Source organism: Sinohyriopsis cumingii, chromosome 10, assembly GCF_028554795.1.
Source record: "Sinohyriopsis cumingii isolate HCF-2022 chromosome 10, ASM2855479v2, whole genome shotgun sequence".
NCBI classification, from domain to species: Eukaryota; Metazoa; Mollusca; class Bivalvia; order Unionida; family Unionidae; genus Sinohyriopsis; species Sinohyriopsis cumingii.
Genome location: NC_142970.1, coordinates 76913009 through 76940113, shown reverse-complemented (window position 1 = coordinate 76940113; position 27105 = coordinate 76913009). Strand labels below are relative to the sequence as shown.

Below are 27105 nucleotides of genomic sequence, written 5' to 3'. Positions count from 1 at the left end.
CAATGTATACATTACAAATACTGAAACAAGTATGAAATTGAAACTGTAAATAAAAAATTTATGAAAATTACTTTAAACTTCCTTCTCCATCCCTTGGACCAATCACATATGAAGGCACCCAGCCTTCAGCTGCTGGGGAAGCCATGTTTGCTGGTCTGTGAATCAGGAACATGTTATACTGGTTTGTAGCAAGGATCTGCACTGTCTCCCCTTTAATTACTGATACTTCGTCCTCCTTGACTGCTGTATAGTCATACAGTATCTTACCATGGGTCATGTTCCCATCATGTCTTAGCTGTAATGAAGATGAAAACTGTATACACTCACTTATAAGTCTGATCCAACTACAAACAACATAGACCTTGGTCTGCCATTACATAAAGTGCCAGCAGATTAGGGTCTGTATTGTTTCTTGTTCTACTGATTGCTCCTAGCAAACTGGAAAGACCCAGATGTGCTGGCACATTATGCAATGACAGATCAGTGTCTATGCAGTTGGCTGTTGGACCGGTTTTATAACCAAGTATATGCAGTGATAATCAAACGAACTGACCCATGTCAACAGTAAACATACGTCATAACAAATTTGGTGAGCAGTTAATCCATGCAAACATCTTATTCTTTGGTTAGCAATTTAATTCCAATGTCATTAAAATATAATCTTTTGTTTTCACAATTCCTATGAAAGGCATTTTTAATGTCTAAAATTGTAGATTTTACCAATTTTAAAACCTTTGCCTATAAAATACAAGGAATGGTATAATCTTATTATTTTTAGTTATCAGTTACTGAATATTTCATAGACATTCAATACTGGAACTTGCCAAAGATGTGATTGCTTTTGTTATTACACTAATTAAGGACTATCTTAACAGATAGAATTTATCAAACTAAATTATTTCATCTTTAGTATTTGCTTGTTATTACCTTAACATAGCTTTTCATTACACAGTAAAGATGTAATAAGTACTGGCTCCAAACTGGATGGGTTAAATTATACCATAACATGTAACTTTCACAATCTGAAAACTTTTGTAAAATTTTCTTACTGTTGTTCATCTTAGAAAATGGTACAATACTTCATAGTGTGATCAATAATAATAATAATAATAAGTAAATAATAATAATAATAATAATAATAATAGTTAATACTACTACTATTAAATCTTTAAATGATATAAATTATTTTACCATTCAGGGACTGAAGCTTGTGCAATTATAGAAATACAATACTTTTTCAAATTAATACTGCTCATGGTAGAAAAAAAGTAGTGCCCATTAAAGTGAGGTGACCTTATACTAAAGTAATTGAAACATAAAATAAGGTGAATGACCATTACTACTTCATATGGGAGGTGGCCTTATAAAGAGGTACCTTATAGCAAGGGATTACTTTAATGCTATAGGGACTTTATATTTACCCATATAAAATTTGCATCTGTACAGGGACTTTTATATTTACTCAAGTAAAACTTGCATCCATACAGAGACTTTAATATTTCCTATATAAAACTTGCATCCATACAGGGACTTTATATTTACCCATATAAAATTTGCATCCATACAGAGACTTTAATATTTACCCAACTAGAATTTGTATCCATACAGGGACTTTATATATACCAAAGTAAAACTTGTATCCATACAGGGACTTTATATATACCCAACTAGAATTTGTATCCATACAGGGACTTTATATATACCAAAGTAAAACTTGTATCCATACAGGGACTTTATATATACCCAACTAGAATTTGTATCCATACAAGGACTTTATATATACGAAAGTAAAACTTGTATCCAATTGCGGATTGCATACACTCATTCCATTTATCATATGCTTTGGTCTACGATATTCTGTTGAAATCCAAGGTCAAAAACTGGCACTGACTCAGGTCTTCCCTTTTGTAATATGCTGGGTCTGTTATTTTTTCTTGAAATCAAAGGTAAAACACCAGCATTGACTCCTGCCTTCATCATGGTAGATCCAAGTCTGTTATTTTCAGTTGGGCATGAATTACATTGGCTTTTTATTATAGCATACCTCATGATAATGTAGTCAGTATACAACACAGGAATGGTGATGGATCCCATCTTTTGGTTAAGGGGATATTGAACCTGCCTAAGTATTATGCAACATATTTATGGATATCATGAATACCATATATACCGGCCTACAAGTCCAACAGTGAACAACAAAAACTTGATCTGTCATTGCATACTGTGCAGACAGGTCAAATTCATTTTTGTTCTACTGATTATTCCTGATAAACTGCATAGACCCAGATCTGCTGGTGCATAATGCACCAGAACATCTAGGTCTATGCAGTTGGACTTATAAGCAAGTATATATGGTAATTTTATAGTGAAGGGAAACTATGTACAAGCAAATGTGGCAACTATACAACATACCTTGGATGCAATGATTCCATGCTGTGTTACATCTGCTACATCTGGAGTCAAGGTTAAAGGTTAAAGATTAGTAGAGTTCAAATGCTGTTCTTCTGCATTCAACTATTTTCGTTTACCTATTTCATGCAGGTGAGGGGAACTTCATTGTTCTTCACTATGCAATGCAATCTTCATTTCAAGTGTCAGTCACAAATCTTGATTTTCAATTGCATGCTTTTTAAATACAAAATTGTCAATTACCAAATACCTGTAACTAGAGCCACTTTCATGGTAAGCCATGGTAGACCTCAAGGCTTTTTATTGTATATTCTTCCCTGCCTTTGATTCCCCCTCTCTGGACCTTGACTTGTGGATTTTAACCAAAATCCAATAATGTTATGTGTCAACCAAGTTGACGACATCTACCAAGTTGGTGTGCTGAGTTGGTAAAACAACTGAAAACTTTTTTAATTGGAATTTTATATATTTCACCACTTACCGCCTCATGCTGACCCCAGGGGAGGGCCCCAAAATAATGTTCTCTTCCAGATGGTTACCAAATAGGCAACATAATTATAAAATTTGATGAATTTCCACCCTTGTACTAAATAATTACCTTTATCTTACTGAAAGATTTCTAGGATTAATTTTTAACAAGTTTTCATGAGAAACTGCACGCTGAAGTACATGTTCCAGAATGTGAAGTAAACAAATTGTGCCAGGTGTTTTGTTGTCCAATTTTAGTAAAATTATTATAACTTTTGAACTAGCAGTGCTAGAAACTTAAAATCTGGACCAAAATACTGAGATGGAGTCAAAGGCTGACAGGCAAATGGAGAGAAGACAGATGGAGGACATCATGATTTGTGGCACTAAAGTGTTGGGATAAATATGGTCAAGCAACAATTATTTCCTAAAGTTCAATTCCATGAAATCCTTTCAACATTTCTCCCACCTTTTTCATTCATCGCATGATCAACTGTTTTTATGAATGACAGAATACATAACACTAACTTTCTAAATGATCCATTTCCACAAAGCAGATGTTTACAAATCAGAGCCAACCTGAGAGCGAGGTTTGGTTTGGTGTTTATGGAATAACACCATATAAAAGTTACTTTTGGTGCCGAAGCAACTGGATTAAAGTGCCTTGCTCGAGCTCACACCACTGTGGCTGACACAGACCGAATTGATGATGGGATTTCAACCTGCATCCTTTCGGGTAAAAGCTCCATCATATCCTCTGTGCTGCCATGGCTACAACTGGGGCAGACTTGGTCATATTTTGTTTTCAGAAGAATATACAAGGGCTTCATGGGTGTCTCTTCAGTGGCAATGCCATTACGTGTCCAAACTGCAACCAACTTAAACAAACTTTAAAGAAGTTTCACCACAGAATCTTAATGTTGACTGTGCTGCCATAAAACTATCTCAGTCAGAGAGGTGATATCCATGCCTTATCATTTTTTTAAACTGGCAAGAAATGTTTTTTAAGAATATATTTATTTAAGCCTGAAAATATATTTTTAAAATGCTAAGTTGCATGTAGAAAAACGAACAATTATTTTGGTAAAAATGTATTGGTATTCAAGTACAAACTTGGGCTGGAAGAAATACCTGTGAAGAACTTTCAATTTTAGCAGGTTCCATGACAGTGAAAAAGAAAGCTGTACATCACGCTGTCTGTTTGTGGAATGAAATAATGGCAACTAATTTGGCACGCTGAGCTTCTCTGAGTTAAACCCACCTAAATTTTTTTCCTTGTTATCAAAAATTTCTTACAAGCGTTTAGGTTATTGTTTAAGTCGGTTGGAATTATCAAATTTAGGTCACTGACATCCAGTTTCAAGGCATAAAAAACAAAAGAGCTGATGAACAAGATTTGATTTTATTTCTGCCACTATAAACTAATGCACAAAACTGCCTGATAGGTAGCAAGGATAGGAAATCAGTCATAAATTTAAAATAATAATATTTACATTACTAAATGACACACACACACACACACACTTTTGCTTTAGACACCCTTCATTTTCATCTTTTTAATTTTGTTATCATCGTAACTCATGAATGTGATGCACAGGCACTGCCTTTACTGCCTCTTTTCTTCATGATATTGTGTTATCTATTATATTCTGTGTAAAACAGGAAATTAATACTGTCAGCAAAATACCAATTTGTTCAAACACTTGAAAAGTCTCATCTAGCTTAAAAACAACAGAAATCAGGTGAGATAAAAGACACTTTTTCTTGGTTTAACCACTCCACAGAACTGTTTCCCCAAAACCAATATTAGTCCACGTTTTACTCAAAATCTAGTATTACTGTAACTGTGCTGGCTGTATTGCCCGTCATGGACATGCGGTCATAGTTTTGTGCATCACGCTAAACCAAGTGCATTTTATAAGCTTCGCAAGTTCAAAGTATTCAATTGTCATATAACTGTCATGGTAACCACATACCTTTTTGAATATTTCCATTCATGAATTATTTATTTCATCCAGTATACGTATCGTATATACTCGGGTACAAATCTTGTCCAACTGTAATAAACAATCTTATAAGCGGGTATAAATGGTATGTTGATTAGTCCGAACAAAGTGCATAAAACCCGATCTACCAGATCTTTATGCAATGGCAGATCTGGGTCTATTCAGTTTAAGTTGGATTCCACTCAGAAGTGAGTATATACAGTAAATTACCATAACTGTATATTATAGAACACTGTTTGCTGATGGACTACAGCTGAATCCAATTCAATAAACAATTAAATGTATTTTATTTTATTATGTTTCAGAATTATAATCGTAACTGTTAAAATCAAAACAGGAACATTTTCTTTCTTGTAGAATCTGAATATAATTTCATCAAGGCTTAAGATGCATAATCTTGAAAAGTATATTTACTTTGTCAGGCAAATTTACATTTTTTCTCTTAATTTTTATTTTTGGTGCCATGTTTGTTACTTGCAAGTGATCAGAACAAATTTGTGCCTGATGCCACCACTAACAAGTAATTTTGCTCAACATGGGCTATATCACAAGTACATATGTACAAATATCTTTAAGGTTTTGTAAATCATACCATTTACTGCTGATCATGGATAAGCACTCAACCTCGCATATTGGTGTACAAAACATTTTTTCAAGAACTTAAGATCCTAAACAACACAGATTCTCAACTTAAGATCCTAAACAACACAGATTCTCAACTTAAGATCCTAAACAACACAGATTCTCAATCTTCATCTATACAGATAGGTATGAAGCCAAATCAAAGAACATGTGAGGTTTTTTTTGTTTTACAATAATGTACAGTATGCACAAACTGTATTAACCATATTTAACTTATGCTGGTGGAGTGATGTTAAGTGAACTTTGCATGTGAAATCACTTGTCTCTGGCTGTACTTCTCTCAAGAGATGTAACTTTCACTCAACTCCACTTCAGGAGTGGATTATACTGGGCCATTTTGTGGATTACCTCTATACTCCACCCCTAAATGACTTTTTACAGGTGGTAATTGAGACTATTATCCAACAGCACTGTTTAGCTCATACCATAACTCCACCAGTAAATCTGAGATATTTCACTGTGTAGTGGGGTGTAATCAGTGAATATTACACAGACAGTAGTGGAAAATGGCCAATACATTTTGTGTCTACTGTATGAGGTATAACTGTACATGAGGTCCTCTAAAACATGCATTGGCTAAAAAAGAACAAAGATGATGACTTACAAAAAAGGTGCAAAGTTCTTAAAATTGAAAAGCAAAAGAATTATCTTAACCATTTAAGAACCGAGACGAAATGAGACTATTTTCAAATCCAAATGTACTCTAAAAAAAAGTAAATACAGAATATTCTATTTTAAATGTGACCACACAAGTGTATGAGAATCTGGGGTAGCCACAGGACCCATTTTTTCCATTTTTTCAAAGCTGGTTACCCTTTCTGCATTGGCTGTAATTTTTCTGAGCCTGTTTTTTTCCCCACTCCAAGAATGTCAATCAGTAAATTTATAACAATTTGTTCTCTAAATTTGTGCCAACATGAACAACTTTCCTTTTCAAAATTTTGTCAATTTTTTAACTGAAGAAAATGATAATTATTTTAATTACTTATAGTTATCAGTATGCTTACAGAAAATGAATCATTTATTTGCTAGAATGAAAGAATGTGAATCTGTGGCTGAGAGGTTTAAAGCTTAACCATAAAAATATATTCTGCAAATCCTGGCCAAGTATATTTTTTGGAGAAAAAAAATGTAAGTTATTAATTTGTTGTTCTTATGTAGAAGCAGTGTTGAATGCTAAAACATATACCCCTTTGTACAAACCTTAAGATCTGAAATCTCCTTTCTAGGTATTATGGGAATTGTGGAAAATGCAGTTGATTATGTGTGGGTTAAAGTCAATCAAGATATCTCTCTAATTTGTGACCATATTAAAAAAAAAAAATTTCAAAGAAGGCTGAAATGAGGTCAACATTTACACTGATTTAACTCACATTGTCAGTTACTATGGTGACAAATTTGCAAATTATACCCAAACAGGTTTTATGTACCCTATAAAAATACCCCAAAACATTGCTTCATGCAGCAGACCTACAACAATTCCTTAAATGTATGTACATTTTTTTATTCTGAATATTGGAGACAACTGTGAATTAAAGACAAATTGTAAAATCAGACAATTTTATGTGGTTTAAGTATTTCATGGCTATACTAGTTAAATAAGAGTTTAAACTGCAGAAAGTGTTTCACTCAGATATGGGAGGTCGTGGGTTCGAACCCTGGCTGAGTTATACTAAAGACTTATAAAATGGTACTAATAGCTACCTTGCCTGGCGCTCAGCATTGAGAGTTTAATGTTAGGACTGGTTGGCCTGGTGTCAGGATGCTCGGATTAGGTGGGACATGATGCCCCAGTGCTAGGCATCACTATAAACTGCCACACTGTGGACATTGTAGTGATATGACTGAAAAATTGTTAAAGCTACATTAAAAATCCAAATCACACACATACACACTAAACTGAGGAAAATTTTCAATTCATTCTCAATAAAGAACCACTTATCCACATTACTAGTTGTACAATACATACATAAATGCATACATATAGATTAGATTGTTACACAATAACAATCACATCCTGTACTTAGCTTTTTGTATAAATTAAATTATGATTTGAAGTAAATGTTATACACCTTAAAACCCATTTTCATATTTGAAAATACTACTTACAGAAGATACCATTACATTCATCCTTTCAATTACCAGTAATTAGTTTTCATCAGTTGCTAAATATTTTAATGAAAATAAGAACCGAGTGCTTTCATTTTTATTTATCACATTCTTTAAGGACAGATGATGTACAACAGAATACTTTTTCCCCCTAAAACTGCAACAATCCCAAAGCAAGAATAGTATTTTTTTTCAATTTTGGAAAACTAGGTCACAGATCCTCATTTCTTTAACATTATAAGGTAAATTGGATGCCAGTCCATACAGATTATGTTTCAGACTTCTATCAATGCATCCTGGGGAAAGTTCATACATGAATGGAAATTAAATGCATCTTGGGATTTTGAAGAATGATTGGTGTCAGAAGTAGGATATATTTGGGGTGTAGGGTGTTTATATCAAAATGCATATCATCACTAACAAAATATTTTGAAGTTTGGATTTTTGGTGTGATTAATCACGAGAGACATATTCAAGTCCCTTGAGTGGATTCATGCTCTGATTTCTAAAATGAATTTCCTGGAAGCCAAGATATGTCTATTTCCTTTTTTTTTATAACTGCTGAGTTTTGAAACCATGTATAATATTCTTGTGTGATAACATTATTTTCAAACTGGCTACTGTGATGATTAGATCAGCACCATTTTCAGCTAGACCAACCAAACATTAGAATTATTTGGTAAAACCCCATGGTACTATGATTGTTCATTCAATATTTTCAACATGGTCACTGTACAAGATTGGCACCATGATGTCACAAAAAATGTTCGTTGAAAACCCCATATCTATATGACATTCTCTTTTCGAGGATTTGGGATAATAAGACTTTTACTATGGTTGTATAGATGGCCATTTTCATTTTAGACAAATTAGGCATCACAAAAGTCTTTTGGTTAAAACCCTGTCTCGACATGACCATCAATTTAAATAATACACAATACTTTGAAGATGGCCAACATGGTTGCCATATTTGAGGTCAGATTGGTCCCGTTTCACCAGCTAGATAGCATATTAAGTTTTTTCTGGTGAAAACCCCATTTGTATAGGAACATCCATTCAGGAAAAGGAGCAATAACAAAATTTTCAAGATGAATACTGTGCTGGCCATATTGGATGCCCTAGTGGGATGCCCAAGTGGGATGCCCAAGTGGGATGCCCTAGTGGGATGCCCAAGTGGCATGATGTTTTTATTCAGGGACAACTAGTCCTCAGGTTCGATGTATGCATACAGTTTCAAGGCAATCCCTCCAAGTAGTTTAGGATGATTATTGTTGTTTTAACACCATTTTTCAGAACACTATAAGCTATACATGGCAAGCAGCTGAACTGGTGGAAGAAGGACACAGGAAAACCCTGGAAGCTACTGGCAAGCTTTCTCACATATCCACATTGCCCAAAACTCAAACCCACGTGGATAAAGGAGAGATGACAGTGATCAGTAAGGTGAGCACTTCTGACCACCCTGTGATCGTGGGCACTTGTTTAGAAGGATTAGTTAAAACAAACTTGTTTTAATGAATGGACAGACTGATGACGGATGACTGATGACGGAAAGATCCTGAAGCATGATCTTCTCATTTATAACCTCTAGTGCTAAAATAAAATGGATCAAATTTATTTGAATCTGTCTGAGATATATGGTATTTATTTCTTCACGTCCTTAAACGAATCCTGTCATGAAATTCTTTTCTTATGAACTCTGTGCAAAATAAAACTCCATTTAAGTACTTTGCTAGCCACCAGTGAACCTATGCATATTAGCTTTCAATAAATCTTATTTATCAAATTAAACAGAGTGGAGAAAAGCTTTGCTAATCAAAGGATTTGAGATCTATACCTAATTTACGTTTTCCACTTTAAGGAATAAGGAACTTGTGATTTGTACTAAATGGCAATGTATTAAAAGGCAATGATTTTTGTTTTTGTTAAAATTTAAACTGGTTTAGAAGAACAAATTAAGTAGCTTTTAGCAAGAACATTAATTGACCATAATTAATGCTAATCCCTGATTAATGAATGTTCACATGGATCATTTAAACCCCAGCCCTCACAAATCTGTTTGATCAGTAAACATTTCTGCCAGTTGCTATCACAAGTGGACTTGCATTAGATGGACATAATAAAACATGTGATGACATGCCCTTTCATGGTTAATTGATGTTTATTATGTTAACAGAGTACCTATGAAGACCCTGCACTTGACGAGGTACAATGGATGCCAGCAGTAAGTATGCTCATGCATTCTTCCATTCATCAATTGTTAGTGCTGCTGGACATAAAAATGTGCACGCATGCTAAACAAGCCTGGTATCCCTGACCAATGCACTCGTTTTAACACCAGTGATATAAAATGATCAGCCTAGTGCCTAAAACACGGTCAATCAGAAAAGGCTGTGTTGGTCAAATCAATGAATAATTATTCTAAAAAACAAGTTCTATTTCAAGATTGTTGATATAATTCATTAACTGCATTGTCAGGTGAAAAGTGGAATGATTTGCAAGTTCTTTCATCGTATACAGCTACTATCTAAACATCAAAAATTAGATGACAACGAGTGCAATTGTAAAAATGAGTAAAAAATACCAGAAATCCTGAGAAAACAAATACAAACAAGTACAACCCGAAAAGTATGTAATGTTGTACACATTACTGAACTGTAAAAGAAATACAAAAGTGTGCAGATTGGTGAAATGTAGGCAGGAGCATTAAAAGTGTTATGATAATCCTGTTGATCGGAGGAAAAAATGGAACCCCATGGTTTTATGACCAAGTTTAATACCTCTGTCATTAATTCTGTATATAGCCTATGGAGTATGTACCAAAGTACATCTAACCAGATCATTTTAATTTTGAAGTTTGTTTGCTTGCGATATCACTGTTGACTAAAATAGTCATCAAAATCTTTGAATGGGAGGCAAATGTTTTTTAAATACAAGATCTTGTAAAAAAAAAAAAAAAATTCTGATAACAAATTTAAGATTCTTTGGCCTGAAAAAAAAAGTTGCATCAAAATGAAGAAACAGTGAAGGTAACTGTCTGCCAGATCTTGTTTACTGCAACTTTAATTAACACATGTCTGATACGGAGTAGGCTAATACCTCTAAATGAATCGGCAGACTGTACTCTAGAATGTCTACTTATTAAAACCAATGAAAAGATCTGCAATTACTTGCTAGTAAATTTAAAAGTCTGATTAACGGTTTATCGGACTGAAATTTTTAAGTATTTCATATATTTGAAATGACAGAACAAACTCAAAGAATGAGTTGCCAGTCCATTGCAGATCAACTAAGAATGGGGATACAAGTTCATTACCAGTTAACTCATAATGGGGGTTGCAGTCCACTGAAGGTTAACTGAGAAGGGTGGGTGGGGTGCCAGTCTATTGAAGGTTAACACAGAATTGGAGCTGCTACCCATTGTAGTGATGATGCTTAAAATCCTTGCTTGACAGCTCAGCAGTAGTGCCAACATGTTGGGAATCTGCTGAAATTTAAAGATCAATGGTTGATTTATCGAAATAGACCAATCATCGATATAAACCACCTGGAGATCTTTCTATGTTTTGACACATTGTAATTTATGCTGTCACCATGTTATTTTATCAAATCTGTCTGGCCTGATACTAGTGATCAAAAGACAAATCAAGTCATGTATATTAAATGGTTTTTCCATGCTTTGCAGCAAACATTAGAAACGATATGTACAAACTTTTTAACCGTTTCTAATCAATTATGCAGAATCCTAACCCAATGTTTGGTCCTTTGACTTTTCTATCCAATCTTTCATTCTTCTGATTATATCTCAAATCACCAGCAGCAATTAACACCCTCTAAACTTTAAAACCAGCACTGATTCAGTCAACTAAATAGTAGGTTTCTTAGTACCTGGTGACACATAAATGTTAAAAACAAGTTGCATTGTCCTATAAAACAATTTAACACCTGGTATAAGCAATTTCAACAGGTGTAGCCATGTATCATGCAAAACAAACATATTAAATTTCGATCAGTTGGGATTGCTATGCTATTTGTTGCTATGGCGATGGTGATAAATAGGGAAGTACAAAAATCTACAGTACATTTACTATGTTATATTTACACATACATATGAACGATGCACATACTCTGCAAACATGTCCGTATAGGAACTCTCTCATACATGTGTACTCTAGGATTAGCAAGATTCCTTTGTTGCACACTAATATTTTTAACATGACATGAGCAATAATGTCCTTAAATAAATAACAGAATCGGCTGAATTCAATTAAGTCATGCAGTTGTGGCTACGAATGTCACTACAGCATTCCAAATGTCAGAAATCACAGTCAAGCATAATGATAAAAGTTACTCCGACATTCCCTTTCATGGCTGCCTCATTTGCCGTTGATTGTCTGTAATTATCACCTTCTATTTCCGCAAAAAATATGATCACATTTAACACCATTCGGAAAACTCCATGGTAAGATGTTGAAGGAATTATCTCATATTTTTGAGAATGGAGAAATTTTCAAACACTCTCCCTATGGTCAGGATGAAGTGTTTTTCTCACGACTTACCACATTTTGATCAGAACTGTCTAAGTTATCCACATTTAATTGTTTGCCGGCAGATCCACTAGCAGTATTCCCAACTTTAGTCCTCTGGCTCTCATTGTCTGCAGAATTATCGAACGAACTTGCATCCGCTTTTGAACTCGAGGAATTTTCATTTTTTGATTTGCGCAAAGTATTCCTGAATCCTTCAAATATAGTTTTCTTTGGTTTTGCAGATTCTGATCCATTTGAAGAACTAGCATTGATATCTGATAATGATGGATTTGAGGAAGATCTAGCAGAGTTCAAGCCTTCAAGATTGTTGTCTGTTGTGTGACCAAAGTCTTTTGGGGTTTCAATTGGTGAACTAGGACATGACATTTTTTGCTGGTCTTTAAGCCCTGAAGTGTGGACTACTTCCTTCAGAGGATCTGGTACAGACTTACAACGAGAATGTTTTGGGGATTCACGAGTTCGACATTTCAAAAGATTTTTGGCTGTCATTGGATTATCTCCTCTTCCTGGTTGTGGCTGAGACTGTGTCTTTCGAAGTTGTCCCTCTTTAGATGTATTTCCTAACTCAGGAGCAGATCTGAAACAAATATAACAAGTTGAAGGGCATGGTATAACAGCTTGAAGGAATGGTGTAACAGCTTTATGTAATAAATGATATTTAATAAAGTTGAAAAATGAACTGATGTCAAGATATTTCACTGTCTGTACTGATATCTAAGACACGTCAAAAGTGAGACTTCACTGAAAATCTGAAGAGCAATTTATCCGAGGACAGTAAAAACTTGAATTAAGTTTGTGTGACCTAATTATCATGCACTTGTGGAATGAATTTTAGCTTTGTTATTTTTAAAGTCTGTCTTAAATTGGACCCTGTTTGAAGTTGAATGTTTCAACCCAAAATCATAGTTCAGCATCTATTAAAGGGTTTTTCTTTGCCGAATTAGTTTTGTTTCCAGGTGTGATATCAACACCATGAATCACAGTTTGGTGCCAGAAGTGGCTGCAACAATCAGAACCAGATTTAGAGATCAGAAGGATAACTAGTGTCAGAAGTGTGATATTACTACCTGGCGTGAAAGCTGCCTGTTCAAACATGGGAGTTACTACCAGGGATCAAAATTTGCTGTCAGAAGTGTGATGTCGCAATGATGGATTCAAGTCTTGGGTACTGCAACAGAGGTGGGGTGTTACTACCAAGTACCAAGGTTTGGTGTCATAGATCTATTTACCCATACTGACACATCAATCTACTTTACAGTAAGGCCCAAAACTGTAATCACATTTCTGTATTTACCATCATAGCTGGTCTGTTATCAACAGCTGCCATACAAGGTAGTGATGTGGTTATTCCTGGCATTGTTGGTCCTTGCCTCCATATATAATTTCAACAATTTGCATGTACTGGCTGATGCAAGGTCACTTTCGTTGTTTACCAGTCTATCTTCATTTTTATGAAGATCATCATATCGTTTAATCTTGTAAAAGAGTGATCACAAAACCCTCTGATTTATTTTCCTTGTCATAAATTATCAACACTCCATAATTTAATGTTTTCACATACAGTCTCATTCATAATCATGCAGATGCTTAACAATACTGCAATGCAGCAAAATCAAGCACCTCAGTGATAGATAAAAGAGATTAATGTGATGTGATGTGACTTTGGATTTTTAATGTAGCTATAACAATTTTTCAGTCATATCGCTACGATGTCTGCAGTGTGGCAGTTTATAGTGATGTCTAGCACTGGGGCATCATGTCCCACCCAGCCACATTATCCTGACACCAGGCCGACCAGTCCTAACATTAACTTCTTAATGCTAAACGCCCAGAGAAGCAGCTATCAGTACCATTTTTGTAAGTCTTTGGTATGACTAGGAAGGGGATCGAACCCATGACCTCTCGCATCCGAGGCAGAAAGAGATTAATAAATGGATAGAGCTAAAATGCTGCATCATGATGGTAAAATACCAATCCGGTAAAAGTCAATGCGTTTTACTCTATCTTACATATTATGTTACAAATTTCCAAAGAAACTATGGTGAAATTAAAGCTGGAAAAACCCATATCTGAAGAATGGTATGTCAGAAATGGTTTACCAAAATCAATTAAGTTGGTGTTGGGTGTCTCCATAGCAGGATCAAAGTGCAGTGTCTGAGGTTTCAGGAATGGGATGTTATGGACCAAAATCAATGTTTTTGTCTGAAGTGACATGTTTTTACAAGTCAATACATTTTAGTGTCAGAAGTGGATTTACCAGTAATCAAATTCTGAGGTCAGAAGTAGACTGTTACAACTTGTGATCATGGTTTAGTATCAGAAGTGGGATACCAGAATGGAAGTATTGCTAACATCAAAGGTTTGTGTGTGTGTGTGATTAGGATTTTTAACGTAGTTTTAACAGTTTTTCAGTCATATCGCCATGTCTGCAGTGTGGCAGTTTATAGTGATGTCCAGCACTGGGGCATCATGCCGCATGATGTCCAACCCAGTCACATTATCCTGACACCAGGCCGCCCAGTTCTAACACTAACCTCTTAATGCTGAGCGCCAAGCGAGGTAACTGTTTGTACCATTTTTGTAAGTCTTTGGTATGACTCAGCTGAGGATTGAACCCACGACCTACCACTTCCGAGATGGACGCTCTAACCACTAGGCCACCGAAGCAGTCAAAGGTTTTGTTTTTAAAAGTGCGATCCAGCATTAGTATCAGTTGTGGGATGTTAAGCAGGGACTGCAGCATGGTGTCAGAAATGTAACTGTTTTTTACTATAAAAGATATGCAATCTGCACCTGTGCAAACTGTTACTAGATGTGTTAAACGTATTGGAGGAGAGATGTAACATACATACAAGAAAACATATGGGAACCATAGGGAGATCTCTTTCCAACTGATGGGGACCATAAAGACAATCTCTTTAAAATTAATGGGACCATAAAGGCAATCTCTTTAAAATTAATGGGACCATAAAGGCAATATCTTTAAAATTAATGGGACTGTAAAGGCAATCTCTTTAAAATTCAAGGGACCATAAAGGCAATCTCTTTAAAATTAATGGGACCATAAAGGCAATCTCTTTAAAAGTAATGGGACCATAAAGGCAATCTCTTTAAAAATAATGGGATTGTAAAGGCAATCTCCTTAAAACTGAATGAATTATAGGAATCTCTTTCAAATTGATGGGACCATAAAGGGAATCTTCGTAAAACTGATGGGAATTCTAGGTGGGAATCTCTTTCAAACTGATGGAAAACGTGTGGGAATCATAGTTGGGTATGTCTATTAAAACTGATGGGGAACATAGGTGGGAATCTCTAAGAAACTAATGGGAATAATAGGTGGGGATCTCTTTAAAACTGATGGAAATCATGGATGAAAATCTCTCTAAAACTGGTGGGAATCATATGTGGGAATCTCTTTAAAACTGGTGGGAATATTACAGGTGGGGATCTTTTCAAAACTGATGGGAATCAATGCTGGGTATGTTTTTAAAACTGGTGGGAATCACAGGTAGGAATCTCTTTAAAACTGATGGGAATCATAGGTAGGAATCTCTTTAAAACTGATGGGGATCATAGGTGAAAATCTCTTTAAAACTGATGGGAATCATAGGTGAAAATCTCTTTAAAACTGATGGGAATCATAGGTAGGAATCTCTTTAAAACTGATGGGAATCATAGGTGAAAATCTCTCTAAAACTGATGGAATCATAGGTGATGGGAATCATAGGTGAAAATCTCTCTAAAACTGATGGGAATCAGGTGAAAATCTCTCTAAAACTGATGGGAATCATAGGTAGGAATCTCTTTAAAACTGGTGGGGATCATAGGTAGGAATCTCTTTAAAACTGATGGGGATCATATGTGAAAATCTCTTTAAAACTGATGGTGATCATAGGTAGGAATCTCTTTAAAACTGATGGGGATCATAGGTGAAAATCTCTTTAAAACTGATGGGAATCATAGGTAGGAATCTCTTTAAAACTGATGGGGATCATAGGTAGGAATCTCTTTAAAACTGATGGGGATCATAGGCAGGAATCTTCTAAAACTGGTGGGGATCATAGGTGGGAATCTCTTTAAAACTGGTGGGGATTACATGGTAATATATTTCAAATGAGTTTTGTTTTTAAATAAAAAATTCATTATACACAAAATGCTGTATTCTTATCAAGAAACTTTAGAATTAAAATACACTGTATAATAAAGCTGAAGATGATATGTCAGGTACTAAAGGAACAAGGGTTGCAAGTGTTAGATACGGGAAAGGTTAAAGTGTGTATTAGCAAGAGCAGAAATAATGTTGCCATAGAAACACAAAGTTCAACAGCAACATGAAAAGAACAAAATACAGAAGAGAAACACAGTAAAATAATTACACAACAAGAGATGTGACAGCAACAGAGTTGGTTAAAAACAGAAAAAGATTGGTTTGCATGGCAGAGGATCAGCATGTTAGGAATGCTGTGTATACCTGCTTTTATGTCGAGTCCAACTACATACTACTCTGACCCAGGTCTGCCATCACATAATGCACTGGCACATCTGGGTCCATGCAGTTTTTTATGAGTAATCATCAGAACAAAGAAGACAAACCCTAACCTGCCAGCACATAATTATGCTGTCTGCAGTTGGACTCGTCTAATAAGCAAGTTTGAGATGGTAAGTATAAAACAGAACAAAAAATTTCACTCAAAATAGTGGATAAATCTTGGAGTGGATAATTTCTGAATTGGATAAATTCTGCAGTCATCCTATGATTGTCACTATGGTTACAATAAATTCATAACCATACAATTTACGAGTGTAACTTTCAAAGTTTATACAAGTATTAAATACTGATGGGACTACAACATGGAGGTACAATATGTAATTGATGTTGTCAGTTTTAATGGCATATTTAACACATTCTTGCTAAGGAAAAAAGGTCTAAGTGCTTTTCTCAATGACTCACCCAAAATAGTTGGCCTGGGTGGGTACTGAACCATGAACCTTAGATTAAGAGTAGATGCCCTAACTACTGAGCTAAAGTAGGTCTCGTAGCTGACCTTGAAATAACTGGTTGTTAAATGTGACCTACTTTTAAGATCTTCTCAATACAAAGGACTGCAGAGGCATGTTTCACCATGCTGTCATGTTATTGTGAGGATTCAATCTTTCTGGAATGGAGATAATGTGGAGGTTTTTTTGCTTGTGTTTTAAGGCACATCAACACATGAAGGTTACATTCTACATAAGAATGTTGAGCATAAAGTGCAGTGTGCAAGGAAATACCAAGGGAGATAACCTGGGAGGAACTGGATTTAAAATTATATGGTTGTGGCTATTGTCAGAAAAATTATAAGAAAGTTTAATAATCACACTAGCAATCCTGCGAAAGAAAAAAAACCAGCAAAAATATTGGGAAATCTTTAGCAATTTATGTCCTGCCACAAATTGGCTACATAAGCTTTCTGTATTACTGTGATCTCTGTAATTGTGTTGCATGCAAACGAGTCTTAAAGGGAGAAATGCTTTACTGGATGAAAAGAATTTCCAGGAATTCAAGATAAGCCATTTCTTCTTGAAACATCTCTGATATTACACAGCGACACGATTTTCAAATTAACTTCCATCATGGACATGCTGGATAACAGACAGGGACCATTTTCACTGAGGATAAAGTAGATGTAAGTATATGTCTTTGGTCCAAACCCATTTTTACAATGATGATCCATTGAGGGAAAAGTAACAACAAGATTTCTAAGACAGTTGACATGGAAGCCATATTGGATGTATGACTAGAACCATTTTCATTTATGACCAGCTGGATATGATAAACCTATTCATGCAAAACCGATGTTGATATAGTCATCAATTTGGGAGTTGACATAACACTATTTTGAAGATAGCCACCATGGTGGCCATATTGGGGGTAAGACATTTTCATTTAGGGCCAAACAGACACCGTAAGTATACTGAAGAAAACCCCATGTCAAAATGACTTTTCCTTTTAAATGGAGTAGCAAAACCAAGATTTTTACGATGGCCACATATTAGGCATCAGACTGATCAACAAAATATTATAAAAAGTCTTTCATGGAAACTAAATGGTATGACCATTCATTTAGGAAATGTAATGAAAACAAAATTTTCAAGGTGACTACTATAGGATGTTAGACCCCAAAACAGTTTTCATTCATGACCAAGTAGACATAAGAAGTGTTTTGGTGAAAACCCCATGTCAATATAGCTATCCATCTTGGAAAAGCAATATAAAGATATTCAAGATGGTTGCTGTGGTGGCCATATTGGATGTCATATCAAGCCATTTTCATTTAGAACCAAGCATACGTCACAATAAACCTTTTAGTGAAACCCCCATGTTCTATTCATCCATCCAGGAGTAGCTATAAGAAATTTTCAATATTTGATGTCAGATGAGGCTATTAAAGACCATTTAGATAGCACAAGTGTTTGGGTGAACAACCCACATCAATTAACCTTTGTTCCAGTATTTTGTTGCAATAAGAACATTTTCAAGATGGCTGATGTGGTTGCCATATTAAGTACCATTTATATTTAGGACTAAGTAGACACAATGAGAAGTCTTTTAATGATGTTGTTGTTGTTGTAGGGTTTAATGCCATTTTTCAGCACACGATAGGCTATACATGATGGCCAGTATTATTGGTGGAGGAAGAACCCGGGAAAACCCTCGGAAAGAACCACCGACCCACGAGAAGCTACTGGCAAGCTTTCTCACATACTCACGTTGGCTCTTTTAATGAAAACTCCATAATGATATGACCATCCATTCAATAACAAGATTTTCAAGATGGATGCCATGATGATCAGATTGACATAATTTTCATTTGCACCAAGTAGACAGAAAAAATCTTTCAGTGAAAACCCAACGTTGATACTACCATCAATTCAGGAGGAGTAGCAATACAAGATTTTCAAGATGGCTGCCATGGTGAGAATAATGGACTTTAGATTGGCACCTTTTTATTTAGACATAAGAGTTCTTTCAGTGGAAACCCCATGTTGATACGACGACCATTCATTCAGGAGTAGTGATAACAAGACATTCAAGATGGCCACATTAGCTGTGCTAGCAACACCCTTTTCATCGAGGACCAACTAGACCATGAGATGAATGTATATGTCAAGTTTCATGGCAGTTCAGGAGAAGTACCGATAATAAACTTGTGCTAATGTGGGGAAGGACGTCGGATGCCAGAATATCTCAATCTCATGCCTTTCTGGTCTATGATGAGTAAAACTAAAATTCAATTTTGAGGTATAATTTTCTTTGTGTACTTGGTAAGAAATCAACAATCTTCAACCAGAGTGAATTTGATCAAGTTGTAAATATTCAGTCAGCTGTTTTATGGACAAGTAGTACTTTAATTGATAGTTTTTATTTCATGACCCTTACTTTGGGCTATATATTCTGGAATCCAAGAAATTACATGCCAACCTATCCATTTTTTACAGTGATTTTGGATTGATTGGACCCTTAGCTATGTAAAATTATCAATTTTCAAACATTTATTTACTTCAACATTCAGAAGTGATAATTCTTAATTGAAATTTTTAAAAGGAGTGGCATTTTCTGGCTAATACTTGTATTACTTAATGAATATTCAAAAAATTTAGATATACATTTTTAATGGACCCTTTTCACATCCTATGTGTGGATGGTAATTCCTGAGACAAACTGGGGCCAACCATATAAACTTATCCAAGGCCACTGAGAAAATTTTAGTAAAGAGCAATCACATTTTGCAATGTCATAAACTTTTATTGCATACTGCAATACTTATCATTGCCTGTAAGAAAACACAATAAATATGGGCTGACTACATATTGTTGGCAATAAATTCTGGTGAAAAATTATTTTAAGAAAATCTTGTTTCTGCACAGAAATAATATCACTTAAATGAAGATAAATTTATGGTCAAGTTTTTCTTACTGAGGGTTAAAGGGGTTAAAGGTCACTCTTCTATTAGGTCCTGTCTTTATGAAATATCAGCAATGATAAAGACAGCATCATTCCATGCAGTCATTTTTGAAGGGATCCTATTCTTCATTAGGTAAATTGTTGAAGATTTTATAAAAGTTCTTATATTGCTCATCTGTACAAGAAATATCACCAACTACAATTTCATTGAAACTTTGAGATATGTAATTAAAAGCAGAAAGAAAATACAATTTTTTAAAGTTATAAGGTATCATAAAAGTGATTAAGTATCATTAAAGTGATTAGGTATAATTAAAGCAATTAGGTATCATTAAAATGATGAGGTATCATTCAATTGATAAGGTATCATTAATGTGATTAGGTATCATTAAAGTGATTAGGTATTATTAAAATGATGAAGTAATATCAAAGTGATCAGGTGCCACTAAAGTCATTAGGTATCATTAAAGTAATTAGGTATCATTTAAAGTGACAAAGGTATTTTTATCATAAAATTACAAAGTTGTGAGTTAAACATTTCAGTTCTCTTAAGCTGCTCACACCGTTTTAACTTTCTCTGTTTGATTCCAGCTTCATTTTCATTCAACCATTAGCATTTTTTGTCATAATTTTGAAGACTCATCTAATAATTTATTCATCAATTTATTCTCATTTGTTTATGTATAAATTTTTCACAACTGACTAATTTATTCATCATTCATTTATTTATTAATCTGTTAGCTTCTTCATACATTCATGTGCAGGATTCACTGCAGTGAAACCCATCACCTCATTAGAAGTGGAGAGTAGTTTGAAAAGGAGGTAACAATGTGAAAAAGGAGAAAAGATGAAAAGTGTGTACTGTGATGTTATGATAAGGCTTGTTACATAAAGAGTTATCTGCCCATTTTAGAGAAAAATGATTTGGTGTGAGAGTTAATAAAGTCAATCTAAACAAAACTTTCTAGTTTCTACCTGCTGCTTCTTATTCGTCATCTGAAAGCAATATTAATTTATTGAATAATAATAATAATAGTTAATAATAATAGTAATAGTTAATAATAATAATAATAGTTAATAATAATAATAATACCATGTAAACATGCTTATAAATCAAGTTAAACTCCAAATGTCACCGATCCAGATCTGCAGTTGCATAAAGTAGTGATTGATCTGGGTCTGTGCAGTTTGTTGTGAGTGATCAGTTGAATAAACAATATAGACACTGATCTACCAATATACTATATACTGGCAGATCAGGGTCTTTGTTGTTTGAAGTTGGACTTGACTTATTAGATTGTATATGTGGTAAAAATACTAATGGTAAATATACAAGTAAACAAACATGAACTGGCTTCATTGCAAACCAGCCTCACCTACTTAATGGCTATATATACAAACCCCAAAAATGTTCCAACATTAAGCTACCTCCTCAAACAGGCCTCATCTATATAAGGGCCAGAAATTTTGGTCAATCAGGTTTTGCGATTTTTCTTTGTACTACTGCTACTATTTGAAATATTCCTAAAACTCGTTCAGGAAGTTGGACGGTAATGCAGTTGATAGAAATACTCCATGTCTCATAGGCATTTCAAGACCTAATCTAGTTAAAAAAATTAAAATGATTTATGTGGGGTTTTTTTTGCACTGACAATAATTTTTCGCCACATAATCGGCTATGCACTGCAGCCTGTATAACTTGCAGAGGAAGAATCTACAAAAACCATGGTGAGAGCCACTGACCCATGGGAAGGTTGGCCAGAGACGCAAACCCTTGCAGACAGAAACAAGAAGGGAATGATTGGTAAAGGTGATCACTTCAGATCACTCAGTCGCCTGCAACAACATGTTATTATTTCTAACAGTACATAAATCATGTTTCCATTAAGGACATACCAGTTATTTGAAGGCTTGTAAACGACATTAAATACCAAACATTCACAGGAAGATAAACATGGAATAGATGGATACAGTAACTAAGAAGAATGTAGAGTGACGACTGCCCTAAATTATACTTTTGCGATTTGAATTTGTAAATGTACTGTTCTGAAAGCCCGAGTTTGGTGTTAAAGATCACCTAGATCACAATCAAAGGTGAAGAAAATACCATTCTCCAAGTGAAAAAAAGGCAAATTTTCTTAATATAAGAGGGTTTTAAAGAATGATAAAAAATGAAAGTATTAGAGATTAACGGATTACGGTTGGATTACTAAAGCATAAAACAGGGATATGGGATACATTTTTTTTGGTGATGTCTAAGAATGCATTATCTCCCAAAGCTAAAGCGGTACAGGCAAATCAACCAAAATATCACAGGATATTTAATGATGGATGTAAATGGGAATTTCAGCGCTAGGAATTAAGTTCAAAGGACATAAATATACGTTCTGTCCTTCCCATAAAGTTGGTTTTAACATCTGGCAAGAATGACATTATGCATCATGCAACATATTAGAACATTAAACACAACAATAAGTACGCCGTCGTTGATATCCATGTTTAAGAAATTTGCATGAAATGTGGATCAAGATATATGTGCTGAGGCAGTTCGTCAACTTTGTAGCCAAAAATAATCTTGCGTTTACAATATCAGATCATTTTTCAGATCTAGTCAAAATATTTCCCCGACTCAGAAAATGCATGGACGAAAATGGATGAAAACTTGCAGAGTGGTTCAAGCTTTGGGTCCTAACTGGGATTACAGAGTTGACGACATGTGCCGCAATGAAAAATTTGCCATTCTCGTTTAAAATCCCCTTTCTTTTGACGTCAGAACTCTTGAACAAAGCTTGAAAATCTCCTAAATTTGTCTTATGCTGACTTCTCTTCTCTCACATGCATTATTATATGATTATGAGAAAATACTAGTTAAATATCGATACTGACTAAAGCTGACTATGAACCAGATCCAGGATAGAAAATTCCATTGTGTAGCCCATTTCCTGTACAATAAATATAAAATCTGGTGAAGTTTAGGTACTAAGGTAACAAATCCCATTCCTTTCATTTCTGAAAGATCATTCCATTTGAAAATATTCTTTGAGAGAAAAATGTTGAGGTAATCATAAGAATACTTACAATTCTTTTGTCAATTCTTTCATAAATGCGATTGGTGATTGCAATGCTGAAAATAAAGGTAGGATTAAATTGGATTTTGAATATAGCGTAAAATTTAGCCAATCAAGTCCTAGGGCTATACAGATTATTTTCCAAGCCACTTGTCCTGGACAAGTGATTTTTTAAGAAAAAGACTTATCCTAACCAATTCTTTTATTTATTTCCTTGTTTGTTTTCACTTTCCAGTCTAATGTCTAATTGACTCTACAAAAAGGCTGCATTTGCAATAACATGGTTATTAAGTTATTATTTTTATTATTACTAGATAATTAGATGTCATAATGCTTTGTATGTCTTCAGTATTGTCATATATTGATACAATTTCTGGTACCTACTGCTAAACTGTTCAAATTATTCAACACAGAATAAAGTTCGTTGCTGAATATACTTACAGACAAGTCCAAATGCAAACAACATAGACCCTAATCAGCTGTTACATAATGTGCCAGCAGATCAGGGTCTATGTTGATTGTTCTACTGATTTCTCATAAGGAACTGCATAGATCCAGATCTGCTGGGACATTATGCGGTAGCCAACCTGGGTCTGTGCACTTTGCAGATGTAGATGGAAATATGGAGTATGGAAATATATTGTTGTTGTTGTAGAGTTTAATGCCATTTCTCAGCACAAGACAGGCTATACATGGCAGCTGGTATAAATGGTGGTGGAGGAGGAACCCGGGAAAACCCTGGAAAGAACCATTGTCCCACAAGAAGCTACTGGCAAGCTTTCTCACACTGGCCGAAACCAAGACTCGAACCCATGCAGACAGAGGTAAGATGGTAATGATGATTGCTTTAGACCACTCGGGGCTCCATATGGAAATATATGCTGGTTAATTTATTTTATTCCAGTCTTTCAAAAATGGCATTTTGGTCCAATACATGGTCATTCAACTTTACAAATACATTTGTTTTGCAAGCCTCAATTGAAATTATTTGGCAAGTTTGATAAATTTCATATGGAATGAACTTAAATGTAAAGAGAACATATTTATCATATGATGAGGGATACTCTATTTGAGTGTGTGTGTGTGTTTGATTTAGATTTTTAACAATTTCAGTCGTATCGTTACGCTGTCTGCAGTATGGCAGTTTATGGTGACGTCTAGCCGGTTACATTATAGTGACACCATGCCGACCACTTGACAAAACCACAAAAATGAGAAAATACATTTGGATGACTCAATTACTATGCCTTCACCTTACGTGACATCATTTGTGATGTCAAGATGTGCTATTATATGATATACAGGCAGAAACCATATATACTCTCTAACAAGTCATATTTTGGGGGGGAATTTGTATGGGCAGGGATATCTGGTTCCTGCTAATTTGGGGTTGTCATATAAGAGCAACATACACAAATCTGAAAAATCTAGGGGTAATATTGGCAACTCTAGATGTTTGTAGTTCATACAAAATGCTGCCAATTCAAATATTTTGACATTTTCATTTCATCCCACTATTCCCATAAAGAAATGTACACAAAGTACTGTTTATCGCTTTCATTTTTCACAACACAATACTGGTATCTACATTTATTTGACTTTTAATAATTTGAAAATATTAAATATTACTCATTGCAAAGTGAAGTGTCCATCAATGCGGTTTACTGTGGGTATTTACTAGTAAGCATATTGTTTCCCTTTTCATACAACTCTAAACAACCCATATTTGTATTATATTTGGTGTCTTGTTGCATATACTCTGTCAATGATGCAATTTAAGTTTTCACTTGATTCATATTTGCCTTTTTCATCAGTCAGATTTAATTTGCAGGTTACATGTCCTAAAGTATCTGCCAGTGTACATGGACCAATAAACTTTCAGCTTGAAAAGGCAGCAACCGCTTTGTTTTCCCAGCTGACCATCCTTTGATTTAGCCACGAATTTGATACTTGCTTAGTGGCAAGTACAATCCTACAACTTCTTGTACATGACTGACTACCTACTCTGCATTCCCAACTGTTTGACTGAGCCCCAAAACCGATACTTATTCAATGCCAAGTCTAGTCCTATACTGCTAAAAGAGGGTGCTTATTTGAACTCCCTGCACTACTGGCACCTTTTCCGTAGCAGCAAATCCTTTAATAGATTTCACGCAATGCATATCAAAGTATCACTGACAGATCCCAATCTCAGTAACGCATACTTAGATGACAGTCAAGATAAGGAACTGGAGTCAAACAATGTTTGACCCTGGAGGATGATTTTTTAAACTTGATTTGGTGCCTCAGACAATGATAGATTCTTGGACTTTGTTAAACAGTGAATAAATAGGTGTGAAATATATTTTCAATGTTTATTTGTTAAGGAATGAAAATATTATGGTACATTCAGAATTGGTTCATTATTTTTATACTGTTATATCACCTATGAAAGACTTCATGGATTTATCATATAAATGTATTAAATTGTCAAGCATGATGAATTTCTATGGATTATATTACAAGATGAAAGAAAAATATGAACTTTTCTTTAGCCTTAAAAAAAGGCGGGGGTGATGGGGTGTAAAATTACAGTTAAGTTGTCTTACAAGACCGTATATATGGTATACTGACCTAAATAACAAAGCAAATCACTTATATCTACCTGTAATGTACTTTTCAAAATTTTGGACATCAGTTTTAACACCTACCTCTGAGGAAATCTCCCTGCATCTCTAGGATTTTCTGGATTTCCTGTGTCCAAGTGTGTTTGACATCCTCAGCAGGTGCTTGTATTATAAACTTTATATCAGAGCCTGGCGTTAAGTCTGTCAACAAGAACTTCAGTGGGTCGTTGTCTTCCACCCTTTCTGACATTGACATTTTATTAACCTACAAAGGAGATGAGTATTTTCCTTCAAAACTCAAAAATTCAAATAAATTCGATATTTGCAAACACAACTTGCAATACCAGATGAAGTCTTAATTATTAAGATGCTTATCACTCCTTTGAGAATGTATCAAGTAACTTGATTACCAAGACTAATCTGTGGTGTGATCAATTATAAGGACTTTTTTTTTAGATGAAAGTCCTTACTGTGACCAAGTATGTTATCATTTAAAAATGTGCACTGAACATCTGGAATTTGCTAAGACCATAGTTTATTTTGACTGAATAAGTACAACATTGACTTATGGACAGATTAATATGGTGCTAAATATGACCTAAATGCTTAAAGACTGAACTGTTCTGTGTACAATGTATGCATTTTAAAAATGCATTGACGCATTTTTAGGCAACATAAAACGAATGCACAGGCTGATTATCCAGCATGGATTCTTACCAAAAAGCATAAAATAGAACGAATATAAAAATATTGCAAAATTCATCTGAAAAAAACCCTACAATGCTTGGAAGTTTATGCTGCACTGACTAGATTAAAAAATATGCCAATACTAAAATACCCTAAAAATGTGATGATGGGCTGTGACATATACCAGCTATCAGTAATTTTGATTTGGCTATATCTTTTTTGCATGTCTTACTTTTTAGGTATGCTGTATTTCTAAGAAAGAAATATTGACAGTTGATGGGGAAATGGTTTCTGTGTATGAATGTCAATGTTAAAGAATATATTTTGAATTCATACTTTTCAATTTAGCATTATGAAAAATAAGTTAATTCTGTTGCAACTGATATCAAATTTTATTCTTCACATATAGCTTATATGTGTTTCCTTTCATGAAGACACCAGTAACTGTCCACTGCAAAGAAGATGTGAATTTAATATTAGCATGGCTTTCTTTTGAATTTCTAGAAAAATAGGATTTTACACTGTGCAACACAAGTGTTTTAAGAAATTCTAAAAGTCAATCAAATGCTGAAATAAGAATTGTCTACAAAAGATTTTGCCAATTAGGCACTA

At 34.7% G+C, this 27105-nt stretch overlaps 1 protein-coding gene across 2 annotated transcripts in view; it reads right to left on the bottom strand.

The window, feature by feature from the left end:
- LOC149790418 (kalirin-like) overlaps window positions 1-27105 on the bottom strand; it is a 536347-nt gene that overhangs the window by 49934 nt on the left and 459308 nt on the right. For both annotated transcript variants that reach the window (XM_089972467.1, XM_089972468.1), the window contains 4 exons: window positions 25891-26071; window positions 23211-23256; window positions 12194-12761; window positions 72-295 (listed from right to left, as the gene is read on the bottom strand). In XM_089972467.1, the coding sequence (XP_089828593.1) occupies window positions 72-295; window positions 12194-12761; window positions 23211-23256; window positions 25891-26071 (1019 nt within the window). The remainder of the gene's footprint in view (window positions 1-71; window positions 296-12193; window positions 12762-23210; window positions 23257-25890; window positions 26072-27105) is intronic.